Here is a 17,449-nt window from a genome sequence, read left to right as displayed (position 1 = left end):
GAGACTGGGAAATTAATGGTGGGAAATATGGAGATGGCAAAAACACTGAATGAATATTTTACATCAGTCTTTACAGTAGAAGACACTAAGAATATCCCAACACTGGACAAACAGGGGGCTAAAGGGGGGGAGGAGCTAAACACGATCAAAATCACTATGGAAGTGGTACTCGGTAAAATAATGGGACTCAAGGTGGATAAATCACCAGGACCTGATGGCTTACATCCTAGGGCCTTGAGGGAAGTGGCGGTAGGGATTGTGGATGCATTGGTAATAATTTTCCAAAACTCCCTGGACTCGGCAATGGTCCCGGCAGACTGGAAAACTGCTAATGTAACGCCCTTATTTAAAAAGGGCAGTAGACAGAAGGCTGGAAACTATAGACCGGTTAGCCTAACATCTGTGGTAGGTAAAATTTTGGAGTCCATTATTAAGGAGACAGTAACAGGACATTTGGATAATCATAATTTAATAGGACAAAGTCAGCATGGTTTTATGAAGGGGAAGTCATGTTTGACAAATTTGCTGGAGTTCTTTGAGGAAGTAACATATAGGGTGGATAAAGGGGAACCAGTGGACGTAGTGTATTTAGACTTCCAAAAGGCATTTGACAAGGTGCCACATAATAGATTATTGCTTAAGATAAAAAATCACGGGATTGGGGGTAATATTCTGGCATGGATAGAGGATTGGCTATCTAACAGAAGGCAGAGAGTTGGGATAAATGGTTCATTCTCAGACTGGCAATCAGTAACTAGTGGTGTTCCGCAGGGGTCAGTGCGGGGTCCCCAACTCTTTACAATCTGTATTAACGATTTGGAGGAGGGGACCGAGTGTAACATATCAAAGTTTGCAGATGATACTAAGATGGGGGGGAAAGTAGTGAGTGAGGAGGACATAAAAAACCTTCAAGGGGACATAGGCAGGCTAAGTAAGTGGGCAGAGATTTGGCAGATGGAATACAATACTGGAAAGTGTGAGGTTATGCACTTTGGCAGGAAAAATCGTAGAGCAAGTTATTATCTTAATGGCAAGAAACTGGAAAATACTGAAGTACAAAGGGATCTGGGGGTCCTGGTGCACGAAACTCAAAAGGTTAGTATGCAAGTGCAGCAAGTGATTAAGAAGGCCAATGGAATGTTGGCTTTCATTGCTAGGGGGATAGAATATAAAAATAGGGAGGTATTGCTTCAGTTGTACAAGGTATTGGTGAGACCGCACCTGGAATACTGCGTACAGTTTTGGTGTCCATACTTAAGAAAGGACATACTTGCTCTCGAGTCAGTAGAAAGAAGGTTCACTCGGTTAATCCCGGGGATAAGGGGATGGACATATGAGGAGAGGTTGAGTAGATTGGGACTCTACTCATTGGAGTTCAGAAGAATGAGAGGCGATCTTATTGAAACATATAAGATTGTGAAGGGGTTGGATCGGGTGGATGCAGGAAAGATGTTCCCGATGATGGGTGAAACTAGAACTAGGGGGCATAGTCTTAGAATAAGGGGCTGCTCTTTCAAAACTGAGATGAGGAGGAACTACTTCACTCAGAGGGTGGTAGGTCCATGGAATATGCTGCCCCAAAAAACTGTAGAAGCTACATCATTACATAAATTTAAAACAGAAATAGACAGTTTCCTAGAAGTAAAGGGAATTAAGGGTTACGGGGAGCGGGCAGGAATTTGGACATGAGTCTAGGTTCGGATCGGTCATGGCCCTGTGGGTAGCGGAGCGGGCCCAGGGGCCGTGTAGCCTGATCCTGCTCCTATTTCGTGTGTCTAATTCTGTTAGATTCAGGAGATGGTTCTGTGATAGTAGATTGGCGGTTAGGATCAGATCAGCCATGATCTTATTGAATGGCGGAGCAGGCTTGAGGGGCTGATTGGCCTACTCCTGCTCCTATTTCTTATGTTCTTATGTTCTTATGTTCTTATCCCTGCTTTTGCCCTCCTGTGCAATGTGCAACCAGGCTGTGTTGGTCTCCTGGGGAGGTCTCTTCCGCCCATTGGAAGGAAAGAGATCTTCCCTGTGTGCTGTGACTCCCTCCATAAGTATATGGAGGGAGTCATGGGAGAGCCTGGGTGCAGCTCTGTGCTTCTGTGCAGCGCTCGTCAGTGTTTGCAGCACCTCAATGCTTAGAACACTGACAGCAAAAATGTCAAAATAAATTTGTGCATGGTCCCTTTAAGGAAACCGGCCGATGACGCATCATCAAATGATGTCATCAGACCCGCTTCCTTCAATTGGCTGGGAAACATGCTGGGCAAGCTTAACAAGCCCAATCAGGGGAAAATCATTATACACAGTGGGCTGGAGCCAGCAACAAGGCCGGGGCCCGCCACCAACATTGCCCGCCACAGACCCGCCGAGGTAGGGGAAATTGCAGCCTCAGTTACTATAGTGCACATGGCATAAAAAACTTATAATCAAGATTTATTCAATAGTTTTTGCACCGAAAAGTCAGTTTCCATCTTTTCCTGGTTCTTCTCTGGTGCGGAGGTCATATGAGGGCAGATGCAGTGTCACATAATCATCTCCAAGTGAGAGGAGGTGAGGCTGCTCCCACAGACAAAGAAGCACTCCTTTGATTTTTTTTATTTTTCAAGAAATTAAAGTATGAATACTTGAAACAAGAAACGTGGACCGGAATTTTGCTGGTCCTCAGAGTGCGGGATTGGAGGCAGGATCGCCTCCAATCATTCTTCCCAAGTGTCGGGTCCCTGATTTGCGTATGGACCCGACACCTAACGACGAGAAAAAGGTTATAGCCACTTACCAGGCTGTTAACAAGTACTTGATACTTGTTAACAGGCTCTTTTTCAATTTTGCTGTTTCTACCTCGAGTTCCCCGACATCCAACACCACGCCAGGTAAGTGTGGCATGTTGTGAGTCTGCTGTAATGTTTCTGCATTGATGACAGCTGCAGAAGTGGTGTGAAGGATCCAATGGTGCACTGGTGAGTTTCAGAGGTAAGAAAATGTTGGGAAAATCAGTTTTAATGCATTTACACTTTTCTGTAGGTAACAAGTTTTGAAATCCATGTCCAGTGCCACCTCATTGGGAGAACCTCTTTCACCAGTGACAGGTCGTTTCTGTAACCTCACCTGCAGCTGCCATCTGTTCTAGCCTATGGAGGGAGTCATTGGAGAGCCTGGGTGCAAGAGCTCACCTTTGTACAGTGATTGTCAGTGTTTGCAGTACCTCAATGCTGTCAAACACTGAGAAATGAGCTGTCAAAGAAAAATTGTGCATGGTCCCTTTAAGAAAACCAGCAGATAACGCGTCATCAAATGATGTCATCTGACCAGCTTCCTCTTAATTGGCTGGCAAGCCCGCAGGGCAGGCTTAACAAGGCCAATTGACGTAAAATCACGTCCGTGGGCCGGATGCAGTTGGAGGCGGAACTGGAAGCCGGAAACCAGCTGACCCGCTCGCAAGCCGCATCCATTTGCAAAATCGAGGCCGTAGTGTCTAGGCAGTGTAGGACGTGGGTTGAAATCGGACTCCAAGCGCTTTTCTGCTGTAAATTTTCTGCACAAAATGAATTTGGGAAGCGTCAGTTCAGTTCCTTTTGAGTATAGAACTGCCCATAATCTGATGCAATTCACACTAAATTAGGCCAGATGTATGGCAGGTGTGAAAAATGGAAATTTAGCATTATTGCAGTAGGAGACTCTCTTCTGAAGTACATTGTTTGGATAATGTGCTACATATCCAGAAGTGTTTAACACTGGGTGACAAAAGTGAAGGATCTTATCCCCACTGCGGATATCCATCACATTGATGTGCACAAAAATTTATTCAAAATATAAATAAAAAGTTAAACTTAAGTTTTAGATCATAGGAGGATAAGATCATCTAACAATTTCTTAAAGTCAGGTAAATACTGTGAGACCATAATCTTCTATACATGAGGAAGATAAGCCTAGTCTATATAATTAAATGGGATGTGTGAACTAAGCTCAGTTAGACATTCACTTCAGTGTGAATATGTAATACAGCCTGGCACCCAGCAAACAGCTACATAAAATGGGTTACCTGAAATCCCAATTAACTGCTACACAGATGGAGGCACAGACTACTGTTGCCAGTTTAATCCACAAGCGTGACCCTGGGCTTCCGGTCGCGTTGCATTTGAATTTGCCACCCCACTCCCTCTCTGACCTCTCTGTCCTCGGTTTCCTACACTGTTCCAATGAAGCTCAATGGAAGCTTGACGAACAGCATCTCATCTTTCTATTAGGCACTTTACAGCCTTCTGGGCTCAACATTGAGTTCAACAATTTCAGATCATAACCTCTGCCCCCATTTTTCAGGACAGCAGCTGTTGCTGATGATTCTGATATTCCCATTTACACCTCCTTTAGACCCATCTTTTATTTCTTTACTTGTCCCATTACCATCTCCTTTCACCTTGCACCATCATCCCTTTTGTCATTTAATCTCTCTTGCCTTCCACCCTATCACAGACCTTCCCTTTTGTTCTTTCCTCCTTTCCTCACTTTCCCTGCCTCTGTAATTGCATTAAACCTGTTACATCTCTAAACTTTCCATTTCAAACGAAAGGTCAACAACCTGAAATGTTAACTCTGTTTCTCTATCCACAGATGCTGCCTGACCTGCTGAGTATTTCCAGCATTTTCTGCCTTTGTTTAATTATATAGACTAGGCTTATCTTCCCTCGTGTATAGAAGATTATGGGTGATATAATTGAGGTGTTTACAGAATCACAGAATCACAGAAACCTCACAGTACAGATAGAGGCCATTTCGGCCCATCGAGCCTGCACCGACACATATCCCACCCGATCCCCGTAACCCCTACACCAACACATATCCCACCCTATCCCCGTAACCCCACGTATTTAACCCCCCTAACACTAAGGGTCAATTTTTATCATAGCCAATCAACCTAACCCGCACATCTTTGGACTGTGGGAGGAAACCGGAGCACCTGGAGAAAACCCACGCAAACACGAGGAGAATGTGCAAACTCCACACAGACAGTCACCCGAGGCCGGATTCGAACCCGGGTCCCTGGCGCTGTGAGGCAACAGTGCAAACTATTTCCTCTGATTGGGGAGTCCAGAACAAAGGGGTATAGCCTTAAAATTAGAGCTAGGCCATTCAGGGTGATGTCAGGAAGCACTTCTTCACACAAGAGTAGTGGAAACCTGGACCTCTCTCCCCCAAAAAACTGTTGAGGCTAGGTCAATTGAAACTTTCAAAACTGAGCTTGATAGATTTTTTTTAGGCAATGGTACTAAGGGTTATGGAACCAAGGCGAGTAAATGGAGTTAAGGTACAGATCAGCCATGATCTAATTGAATGGCAGAATAGACTCAAGGGGCTGAATGGTCAATTCCTATTGCTATGTTCCTATGATCACTGCTGGAAGTACATGTGCATGGACGTCAGATATAGATGAGATGAGGCTAAACCATGATGCTCTTTCCAGTTGAATAACCTGCCAACAATTACTGTCAAGACTTATACATGAGTATTGGCCACTTGGGGAGGCTGCTGGAGGACAATCAGCAACCATGGAACTGCACCCCTGTGAGAAATCAATGCCTTACAAAGGGAAGGAACAAATTAGCAGAGACTTTTTTTTATAAATAAGGGCAGTCTGACAGAATAGCAAAGTGTGCCAAGATATCACCACATACACATGGGAATAATTATAGCTTGCCAAAGCCCCAATGATCATACTTTATTTTTTTTGTCCATAATGAACATTGAAATAAGGACAATTATGATATTCCAAAATGGGATGTGTGAACTAAGCTCAGTTAGACATTCACTTCAGTGTGAATATGTAATACAGCCTGGCACCCAGCAAACAGCTACATAAAATGGGTTACCTGAAATCCCAATTAACTGCTACACAGATAGAGGCACAGACTACTGTTGCCAGTTTAAAAAATCTTTATTACCCTGGTATTTCTCCATTGGTAAATAGGCTAATTAACACCTAATCCAGCAGTTTGAAGCACATATCTGCCTCTTTTAAACTCTGATGATGGGCTATTATAAATGCAGATTTGGATTTCTCAAACTGGGCCAGCAGCAGTCAATTTTTTTTTAAAGCCTCAAAAAATTCTGCCTACCGACGTGTAAAATCTTTTTGAGTCTGTAATCCTGGCTTTTTTTAGTATTTCTTTCAGAAAATAATCACAATGATACTTTTTGAGAAAAAATGTTACCGAAGTTACTATGGCAGGTTTTACCATCAAAGTGAGTGGGCTGTTGGATGTCACCCTTTGAAGGAGATTAGGCGGCTTATTCTTATCTTAAAACTGAGCTTCAAAAAGTCTACTTTCCATTTGTGTATATTTTCCTTGAGGCAGGAGTAACAGCCCATCAGATCTGCTGTAGCTCGCCACAAAACTACACTGGCTGCAGCCAATTTTATTTTATTCCAATCCTCATTCAGCTTTGGAACTTTTTTGCCTGGCAGCCTTTTAAGTAGGTCAACAGATTTCAAATGTTAGCCATTAATATATAAATGCAGTTATTACATTTTTAGCAGATCATCATATTTTTCAACAGTAAAACAGTTCATCTAAACTGGGTCAAATAAAGAAAATGCCATCTCCAAAAATGTATAGCCTGGCCATGTGAATCCCATATGTGTGCAGTAGTGATTTAAAAGTAAAATAAGAGCTGGATTTATACTGAGCCATCTATGTTTCAGATTTGGCTTAGTTGAATAGAATCCCTGAAATTCTAATCAGTTCAGGTAAGAACAGATCAACAGAAAGATAGTTACGTCCATAACAAGGTCTAACTGCCAGAAAAAGGAAACTCACTTGCTAAAAAAGAGTGAGAAAAAAACAGGGTTATTGGTAATCTGCAATTTTGTAATATTGTACAGTGCACTGCTCGGAAGTGCACAGCTATTCATCCTCAATACTTATCTGGATTAAAGCGTATATTTGTAAAAAACAAATTTACTATTTACAATAGAAATAGCATCTTAATACAGATTAGAGAATTTAACAGTATGACATTTACAATGGCTAGACACTAGACAGTAATGGATACTGACTTTAGCACTATTACTAATCGTAAAACATGGCGTATATACATTTTGATGTCTGTAAATACATAAACAAAATGTACATATTTTAAACTATTTGAACAATGGTGTTATTGGTAACGCCATCACCAGAATAGTATCTATTCAAATACATACCTTGTAATTCTGTTGGTTCTATATACACTGTTGTATTATCAGTGAACTTGTGGGAAATGTTATACCAGGATTTATCTGGGTCTTGGATCCACTCCCTAGCCTCACAGTGGAACTCCCCCTGATCAAACGCCTGCAGTTTGTAGATGGTTAGTTTGAATGAAGTGGCTCCAATCTTGTCCAGCCGCACATCTCCTGATGCCTGTCTCTGCTTATATGACTCTCCAGGACGTAGGATGAAATCTCGTGTTAGCGAGATGACCTTGAGATTCTGATCTCCCTTCTGGAGGTACCATGAGACAGCCACGTGCGTGTGCTGGGAGGTTTGTTTGGATACTTCACAGACCAGCTCCAGGGAGTCACATTCTACTTTATTCAGGGTCTGGGGTACCGATATTACACTGAGCGTGTCTGGAATGACTGAAATAAACAAGAACAGTGATACTTTTCAATCAAATATGACAATAATTTATTGAAAAGAGCAAACTGCCAGCTAATGCATTCCAACTATGTACTAGAAATTAGTTGATGTAAAGAAGAATTAGAACAATATGGTGAAGCTTCCTTATTATAAAATTACATTTTCCTGCAATTTGACTGTGAACAACAACACCAAATTGCATTTACAAAGTGTCTTTAACATTGAAAAACGTCCCAAGGCACCTCACAGAAGCGTAAGCAAAAAAAATCAACACTGAACCAAAGAAGGAGATTTTGGAAGAAGTGACTAAAAGCATGGACAAAAAAACTGGGTTTTAAGGAGGGCCTTAAAGGAGGGGAGGGAGGTGGAGAGGCAGAGCGGTTTAGGGAGGGAATCCCTTGAGCTTAGGGCTTAGCTGATTGAAGACACGTCTGCCAATGGTGGGATGAAGAGATTTCAGGATGCATAAGAAGCCAGAGTCGAAGGCACGTAGAGTTCTTGGAGGGTTGTCGGGCTGGAGCAGGTTACCAAGATTGGGAGGGGCGAGACTACAAAGGAATTTGAACAGGAGGCTCAGAATATTAAATTTGAGGCTTTGGGGGACCAGGAGCCAATGTAGGTGAGCAAAGGCAGGGGTGATGGATGATAATTCACTTATTCAGGAATCTTGAGTTGCCATGGCTCTTTTTAGTTTAACAGTTATGGATTTGTTGTTGCTTTCTAAGGCCTAACGTTCTGACCTATTTTGTAACTTAAATGAAAATGACAAGCTTTGCATAGGATTTGTTAGAGATTTCATGGCAACCCATTTACTTTAAACAAGAGCATTGTATGTCCTTACAAAAAGAGCTGTGCCCAATTTACTTCTTCCTCGATTTTCTCACCTTGTGTCTTGAAAGGAGTGAGTCATGCTAGTTTACAGCAGCACCAATCCCTCTCGTATCTTAAATAACAACCGAAAATGCTGGAAATACTCAGCAGGTCAGGCAGCATCCGTGGAGAGAGAAATAGAGTTAACGTTTCAGGTCTGGGACCCTTCATCAACCCCTCTCGTATCTTGCCTGAGCAGCCTAGACAATGAGTGTTAGTAGGCTATTTCTCTGGCTTCATCCAAAGACCCCATGTGCACTTCCCAGGACTTGGCCCTTGTTAAGTCTGTGTGTTATAATGAGAATTATTACACAGACCACAAGAGTAAATTTTAACAGGTCTTTACTAGTTGAAGGTCAGGGCGGAACTGCCCAATAAATCATTACACAGCACTTATATACCGGTGTGGTCACCACCGGTATTACAGTATACAGCAGCCAAGATAAAGTAGTGCAACCCTTAAAATAGTTCTCTTAAAGGTGGAACGGTTACATACACTACAGCCCCGAACTAGCGATTATGAGTTAACTCAGGAGCACTGGGGCCAAACATAGTGCCCAAACTGCTGCTCTGTCTGAAATCAGATCGATCCACATGGACTAGGGATTGAAACTGTAAGGCTTTTACCCACTGAGCCATCCGGAGGAACTTATAAAATTCTAACAGGACTAGACAGACTAGATGCTGGAAGGATGTTCCCGATGGTCAGGGAGTCCAGAACCAGGGGTCACAGTCTAAGGATAAGGGGTAAGCCATTTAGGACAGAGATGAGGAGGAATTTCTTCACCCAGAGAGTGGTGAACCTGTGGAATTCTCTGCCACAGAAGGCAGTAGAGGCCAATTCATTAAATATATTCAAGAAGGAGTTGGATATATTTCTTAAGGCTAAAGGGATCAAGGGATATGGAGAGAAGGCAGGAACCGGGTACTGAATTTGGATGATCAGCCATGATCTCATTGAATGGCGGAGCAGGCTCGAGGGGCCGAATGGCCTACTCCTGCTCCTATCTTCTATGTTTTCTATGTAACACAAATGCCAATAAATGCAGGTTTTCCTTCGCTTGTACTGATCAGTAGAAATCAGTTTTACTTCTCTCCATTAACCAGCAATTTAAACAGCTGAACCGGAGCAAACAATAAGCAGTTTCAATGAATTGCTTATAAAACTAGGTCTACCGTACAATGTTAGGATGCATATATCTGGTATAAATGTATTTTAAATTGACGATCTTCCATTCTATACTTATCTAATGGCTAATAACAACAGAAAATACCGGAAACACTCAGCAGGTCAGGCAGCATCGAGAAACAGAGTTAACGTTTCAGGTCGATGACCCTTCGTTAGAACTGGATAAAGTTGGAGATGTAACAGATTTTTAAGCAAGTGTAGGGGCAGGGAAAGGGAGGAGGGGAGGAAAGAACAATGGAAAGAACAAAGGGACGGTCTGTGATAGGCTGAAAGGCAGGAGAGATTAAAAGACAAAAGGGATGATGGTGCAAGGCAAAAGGAGATGGTAATGGGACAAGTTAAGAAACAAAAGATGACTCTAGATGAGGTGTAAATGGCAATAGCAGAATCATCAACAGCTGCCATGTGAGAGAGAAAAAAATAGAAAATAGAAAAAAAAAGAAAAATGATAGGGGCCGAAGTTATGATCTGAAATTGTTGAACTCGATGTTGAATCCAGAAGGCTGTAAAGTTCCTAATTGAAAGATGAGGTGCTGTTCCTCGAGCTTTCGTTGAGCTTCATTGGAACAGTGTAAAAGCCAAGGACTGAGAGATCAGAGTGGGAGTGGAGCGGAGAATTAAAGTGACAGGCGACCAGAAGCTCGGGGTCATGTTTACAGACTGAACGGAGGTGTTCCGCAAAGCAGTCCCCCAATCTGCGTTTGGTCTCCCCAATTTAGAGGAGACCGCATCGTGAGCAGCGAATACAGTATACTAAATTGCAAGAAGTACAAGTAAATCACTGTTTCACCTGGAAGGAGTGTTTGGGGCCCTGGACAGTGGGAAGGGAGGAGGTAAAAGAGCAGGTGTTGCATCTCCTGTGCTTGCACGGGAAGGTGCCGTGGGAAGGGGAAGGGGTGTTGGGGGTGATAGAGGAATGGACCAGGGTGTCGCGGAGCAAGTGGTCCCTTAGAGGGGTAGATGTGTTTGGTGGTGGGATCATGCTGGCAGAAATGGCGTAGGATGATCTGTTGAATGTGGAGGCTGGTGGGGTGAAAGGTGAGGACAAGGGGAACCCTATCATGTTTCTGGGAGGGAGGGGAGGGGGTGAGAGCAGAAGTGTGGGAAATGGAACGGACACGGTCAAGGGCTATGTCAACCATGGTAGAAGGGAATCCTTGGTTGAAGAAAAGGGAAGACATGTCGGAAGCACTAGTATGGAAGGTGGCATCGTCAGAACAGATGTGGCGGAGACGGAGAAACTGGGTTAATGGAATAGAGTACTTACAGGAAGCTTACACCACCACCCTCCTCCACCTGGCTGAACTCGTTCTCACATTGGGCAACTTCTCCTTTGACTGCAGACACTTCCTCCAAATTAAAGGTGTTGCTATGGGAACCCACATGGGCCCTAGCTATGCCTGCCTTTTTGTGGGATATGTGGAACATTCATTGTTCCAGTCCTACTCAGGTCCCCTCCCTCACCTCTTTTTCTGGTACATTGATGACTGTATTGGTGCCGGTTCCTTCTCTCGCCCTGAACTAGAAAATTTCATTCACTTTACTTCTAATTTCCACCCTTCCCTCACTATCATATGGTTTAACTCCGACTCTTCCCTTCCCTTCCTCGACTTCTCTGTCTCCATTTCTGGGGATCGGCTATCGACAAACATCCACTACAAGCCCACTGACTCCCACAGCTACCTGGACTACACTTCCTCACATCCGGTTTCCTGTAAGGACTTTTTTCCATTCTCCCAGTTTCTCTGTCTCCGCCGCATCTGTTCTGACGATGTGTAGGGGGTTTTGCACAGGCGTGTTCGGGTCAGTCAGCTTTGCCTCTGACTACCTTCCTTGAGCAGTTTGAATCGTTCGCCCCCTGGGTTCTGGACACCGGACTTAGATACAGGCAGCAATACAGAGAAGACTCGAGTAGACAGGTGGCTGGATGCAAACAAAACCAAGATTTTATTGAAGAGGAAAACTTGATACAATCTTATGGAAAATTATTAGTGTACACTTCTACAGGCAAAAATTACAAGAGAGTCATAATAATACTATACTTATACAGGGAATGGGGAACACACGGCACATCGAGGGAAAACAACTGTCTTAACAATCCCCTTATCCTTAACCCACCCCCTATACCTAACTAGGAATTTATGCTCACCAATCAAAAGGGTTTGTTAGACTCAAAACAGCAGTTGGGTTCGGGGTTTGCTCTTGGTACTCTCTGGAGCCTGCCGTCATCACGTGGGCTCTGGGTGCTGCAAGGGCGTTGTCCAGGTTCGAGTACCTCAAAGTTAAGTCTCTGCTTGGGTACTTTACCTTGCAGGGATGATTCTTCGCCGACAGCTTGAGTTTGCATGAAGATACTCGCAGGTCGGCTGAGGCTGAAGGCCCGATGATTCGAAGCCTACCCTCAGTTGGCCTTCTCCGGGTGGTCTTCCCTCCTCCTCCCCTTGTCGCGTCCCGCTTCGCCTGGCCTGAATTGCCCACGTTCGCCTGACCCGGTGTCGGGGCGAGTCCAGATGGAGTTGGAGAGGGCACGGGCAAAGGCCAGGGGGTAAGCGCGGGACGGGGGAAGAACGGCAGCCATGAGGGCGAGGGGCAGAAGAACCGGGGAGTGGCAATACCGACAGCAGCAGAGCAGCCGAGCAGGAGTTCCTTCTTCTTCTCCTTGATTGCTACCTGGGGGCCTTCAGTTATGCCTTCGTCAAAAACCCTTATCTGCCCACCAAATCAGGTTAGTTCTTTGTTTTAATTTTGGCAGGCTAGTTAAAATAATGGTAGCAATCTATACTGACGGTTTTTAGATGGCCAGTAATTGCATCTACCGGCCCGATAATTGACTCGTATTGTCCTGAAAGTCCTTGAAGAGCTTGTCCAGCCTCGATGGATGTGTTTAATCTGTTTCCGATTATGTATGCAGACTGTTTGATGGCTTTAACTGTAGGCCTCATTGAATTTAGATCTGCCTCTAATTTGGCCTAATACATAATTCACAGTTTGTCTGGGTCCCAAACCACAAAGTTCTTTTCACAGGAAACCTGCAGCCTTAGTTTCGATTTACCTCAAACTGCCTGGGCTGCAGAATCCATTTTGGAGACCCGTAGGCTTTCTGCCACGAGGCACGGACGCCATCTTAGGTACCCCTTTTAATTTCAATAGAAATGTCCACGCAGGGTCCCTTTTATCGATAATAACCTTCGGGGAAATGCACAAATTTTGCAAATCTTACAGATGCCACCTTCCATACTAGTGCTTCCGATATGTCTTCCTTTTTCTTCAAACGAGGATTCCCCTCTACCGTGGTTGGCATGGCCCTCAACGGTGTCCGTTCCATTTCCCACACTTCTGCTCTCACCCCTTCCCCTCCCTTCCAGAACCATGATAGGGTTCCCCTTGTCCTCACCTTTCACCCCACCAGCCTCCACATTCAACGGATCATCTCCACCATTTCCGCCACCTCCAGCATGATCCCACCACCTAATACATCTTCTTATCCCCCCGCTTTCAGCATTCCGAAGGGACCGCTCCCGCCATGACACCCTGGTCCACTCTTCTATCACCCCCAACACCACTTCCCCTTCCCACGGCACCTTCCCGTGCAAGCACAGGAGATGCAACACCTGCCCTTTTACCTCCTCCCTTCCCGCTGTCCAGGGCCCCAAACACTCCTTCCAGGTGAAACAGTGATTTACTTGTACTTCTTGCAATTTAGTATACTGTATTTGCTGCTCACAATATGGTCTCCTCTACATTGGGGAGACAAAACGTAGATTGGGTGTCCGCTTTGCGGAACACGTCCGTTCGGTCCGTAGGCGTGACCCCGCGCTTCCGGTCGCCTGTCACTTTAATTCTCTGCTCCACTCCCACTCTGATCTCTCCGTCCTCGGCCTTTTACACTGTTCCAATGATGCTCAACATAAGCTCGAGGAACGGCACCTCATCTTTCGATTAGGCACTTTACAGCCTTCTGGACTCAACATCAAGTTCAAATAATTCTGACTATAACCTCGACCCTTACATTTTTTTCTTTTTTTGCTTTTTTCTCTTTTTTTCTCTCACATGGCAGCTGTTGATGATTCTGCCATTGCCAGTTACACCTCATCTAGAATCATCTTTTGTTTCTTAACTTGTCCCAATACCATCTCCTTTTGCCTTGCACCATCATCCCTTTTGTCTTTTAATCTTTCCTACCTTCCAGACTATCACAGACCTTCCCTTTGTTCTTTCCGCCCCTCCTCCCTTTCCCTGCCCCACACATGCTTAAAAATCTGTTACTTCTCTAACTTTTTCCAGTTCTGACGAAGGGTCACAGACCTGAAACGTTAACTCTGTTTCTTTCTCCACGATGCTGCCTGACCTGCTGAGTGTTTCCAGCATTTCCTGTTGTTCTTTCAGATTTCCAGTATCCATAGTATTTTGCTATTGTCTTATCTAATGACTATTTTAGTATCATATGATTGAGCTGCAGTATACAAGAGGAATTACCTGTAAAGATCAGCCAGTTATAGTGATCACTTGGGCAACTGGCTATATCGATCATTGTAACCAGGTTCTATTGTATACTGTGATTTGTACTTCCCATTTCTCATTTTTTGATTTACTGTCTGCAAAATGAAGCAGAGTATTCTGCAAGGCTTCTATTTGTTTGCACTGCATTCCCAGATAATAGGAACATTTATAGTTTCTTCATACTGCTTTGAGCCCTAAGTTTATTGCACACCATCTTGAATCTTCTAGGTTACAAAGAATTCAATCAGTACTCATAAATGTCACAGAACTGTAGGAGATTCAAATAAGCTAGCAGCAAACACCCCTGAACAATCAAATTCTGTTAGAACTCAAATTGTCTGGAACACTTGCCAAACAAACCTTTCAGACTCAATATATTTTCATATTGATTTTAGAAATGTCAGCTGTGCAGAAGACTGCATATGAATGCTCCATTGTTCAAAGTCAGTATATTTAACTCAGTTGATTCACTTTCTGATTTATGAGAGCACATCAGCAGCTTATTATTTGATTTCTCTAGCACAGCAATATAAAACATCTTGTTTGAGTACGATAAATAAGGAATGATGTGCTTTCTCTTCCAACTCCTCTTTGTGTCACTGACTGTCAATATAATGATACAGAATGTAACATTCATTGTGTTAAACCACATGTGAAGAAGAACACAAGTACCAGCATAGTGCATGTTTTAGCTGTAAATGCAGGTTATAATTTGGCAATTAAAAAAACTCCTTTAATTTTGATGAAATACAGTGCCATAATTACTGATAAAATATACAATTATTTGTGTTAGTTTTATTTCATCTTGGCTTTTCAGATAGACTGAAATGAATATTGTGAGTTTAGGCCTTCTGTGAAGTTTTTATTGAGATGTATATGTTATATTTATATGTTTTATCATACCAACATTGTACTAAGCATTACAAATCAGGTGCACTCCACATATTAGGTCTGCTTGCACTGGCAAACACAGGCTTTCTATGAACCAAAGTGGGACCTTATGCGCAAAGCAATCTGGGATTGTCATTCTTCGCATAAGGGTAATAAAGCAGCACATGTACATCAGTTTATATATTGCATAGACAGCATACAGTGACCACATGCTGTAGGAGCAGTAACAAAAGAGTTCTATCCAAACATGTGTTGATGCATATATAGCATCTCCTAACATTTAAAACATGCCAGACTGCTCGGGCATTTAAGAAAATAGGTTTGCACTGGGCGTATGATCTGGAGTTATACAGCAGCCAATACAGACTTAAAATGGTCTGAGATGACCTCTTGGAGTGGCCTTAGTCTGCTCAAGTATCAGGCTGGGATAATTTTACACCAGACTGTAGGAAAGTTCCGAGCCTCGACAATCATTTCCCCTTTTTGACACAAATGAGATGAGGAACTCAGGCATGTGGTGGAATTGAAGCATTTCCCATAACCGATGGGGCTGCATGTTGCTACTCCAAAATTTGCCACCATTATTAATTATATTTTAATGCAGTTTTGCTCTTTACTAAATATCATTCACTATGATAAAATACACTTTATATGTCATTCCCCACTATCCTTATAGTAAATCTGTCCTGCTCCTGGTATGTCCTGTAACCACTTTTAATTATAAATCTGCTACAACAGCATGGTGATTAATTGCTAGTATGTTCAAACATTTATCATTATATCTTGAAATGTCATATAAATACAATATTTTCTCCCTCTGTAGTTGTGTCAATCAATTGGATTGTCAGAAAGTGATCACTGCACATATCAGTAAGTTTCATCCCATCTTAGGGGCTAATGGGGATTGAGGGAATCCGAATGAACACAAGAACCACAAAACAGTTTTAGGTTTACTGAAGAAATATACAAATACACTTACCTGTCAGTGTCATCATGGCACTGTAGGACCCCCAGTATGCACTGTCTGTGTTGGGGGTGTAACACTCATACTCCCCTTCATCTTGTTTCTGCAGGTTTGTAATGTGTAACAGCACAGAGTCTCCTTTAATTCTCTCTATGTAGATCTCATTATTCCACACCCTTTTTTCATAGACAGCATAAGGGAAACTGGAATCACTTGTGCTGATGATCTGCATTTTCATAGTTGGACTCTTAATAAACCACTCGAAGTTTTGTTCTGATGATTGCTGATACCCACTCACATCACACTGGATAGTTATGTGGTATCCTTCAGCCCGGACTAGGGGGCTTTCTTGTACTTTCACCTGTCTCTGAGCAACACATAGATCTGAATCAAGATATAAATACATGCTTTATTTAATGTCCTTTCTGTACATCAACCTCTTTCTGAGAAGCATACACCCAGTAAAAATAAAAAAGTACAGAAAAATCAATTCCGTTGAGTGAATGGTATTGAGTTGTGTTGCTTGTGAAACTAAGGACCATCACCAAGTGAATTATCTCAATCTCAATCTCAATCCTAAAGTGACTCAATTTGCGGTGCATGTACCTCCATGCTGACAAATCCATCTCACCATTGTAATCAAAATGTACAACAGCTTCACAAAATAAGTACTGCATGTTTAAATGTTTTATTTAAAAAAAAAACAGGAACTGAGCCAGAGTTGATGGCTTAAGTGGCTGGCTGTCACGCTAAAGGGACAGCAGACCAGGAGGTAGAAATTGGACAGAAACAATACTATTGAGGAAAATACTGGGCCTGGATTTTTCTTTGTTATACCACCTAAAACTGGGCGGTCTATCAAGAGGACAAAGGTGGCGTTTATTATTTTGTTGGTATGAGAAGCAACAGAGAATTTGTTAAACCGCACTGAAAACTGTGATCTATTCATTCAAATATTTCATGTAAAAATAAATTGATTTGTTGATTTACACTTGGTCTCATCTTCCAGATCAGTCCACCTTCCAGGAGATAGGAGATACTCATATGGGTGCTGGTATGAGATCACAGTATCCAGTGCACACAATGCTATTATTGCTATGGCTCTCGGGTCATGCTATCACATAACTAGATATCAGGCAGTGAAAGTATACACAAGTATATACTTGATTGTAGGGTCTTGGGGTCCACTTACAGGATTGACTGGTGACACTGAACCTGTGAGAATATCTAGTGCTGACCCAAAATTTGTAACAGTCTTATTCGAGGTAGGGTGACCTATAGTCTAAATGTGGCCTGATCTGTAATCTATACAATCTTAGCATAATTTTTTTTTAAACTTATAGTCAAATATTCTCAAGATGTATCCTGGTATTTGACTTAGCAGTTTAATATTGACTCTAAGCATATGCGACCTATCACACC

The 17,449-nt window shown here is 42.9% G+C and overlaps 1 protein-coding gene across 1 annotated transcript in view; it reads right to left on the bottom strand.

Annotated features, from left to right (window-relative positions):
* LOC147107598 (immunoglobulin superfamily member 3-like) overlaps positions 1–16,433 on the bottom strand; it is a 37,002-nt gene extending 20,569 nt beyond the window's left edge. The window contains exons 1-3 of the mRNA XM_086007398.1: positions 16,043–16,433; positions 7,196–7,612; positions 6,810–6,812 (exon numbers count right to left, since the gene is read on the bottom strand). Of these exons, the coding sequence (XP_085863524.1) occupies positions 6,810–6,812; positions 7,196–7,612; positions 16,043–16,433 (811 nt within the window). The remainder of the gene's footprint in view (positions 1–6,809; positions 6,813–7,195; positions 7,613–16,042) is intronic.
* Between the last annotated feature and the right edge of the window lie 1,016 nt (positions 16,434–17,449).

Source organism: Somniosus microcephalus, chromosome 14 (genome assembly GCF_052327205.1).
Source record: "Somniosus microcephalus isolate GS21.2 chromosome 14, FLI_Smic_1.0, whole genome shotgun sequence".
NCBI classification, from domain to species: domain Eukaryota; kingdom Metazoa; phylum Chordata; class Chondrichthyes; order Squaliformes; family Somniosidae; genus Somniosus; species Somniosus microcephalus.
Note: the sequence above shows the minus strand (reverse complement) of the source record. Positions and strands in the feature narration are given on the sequence as shown.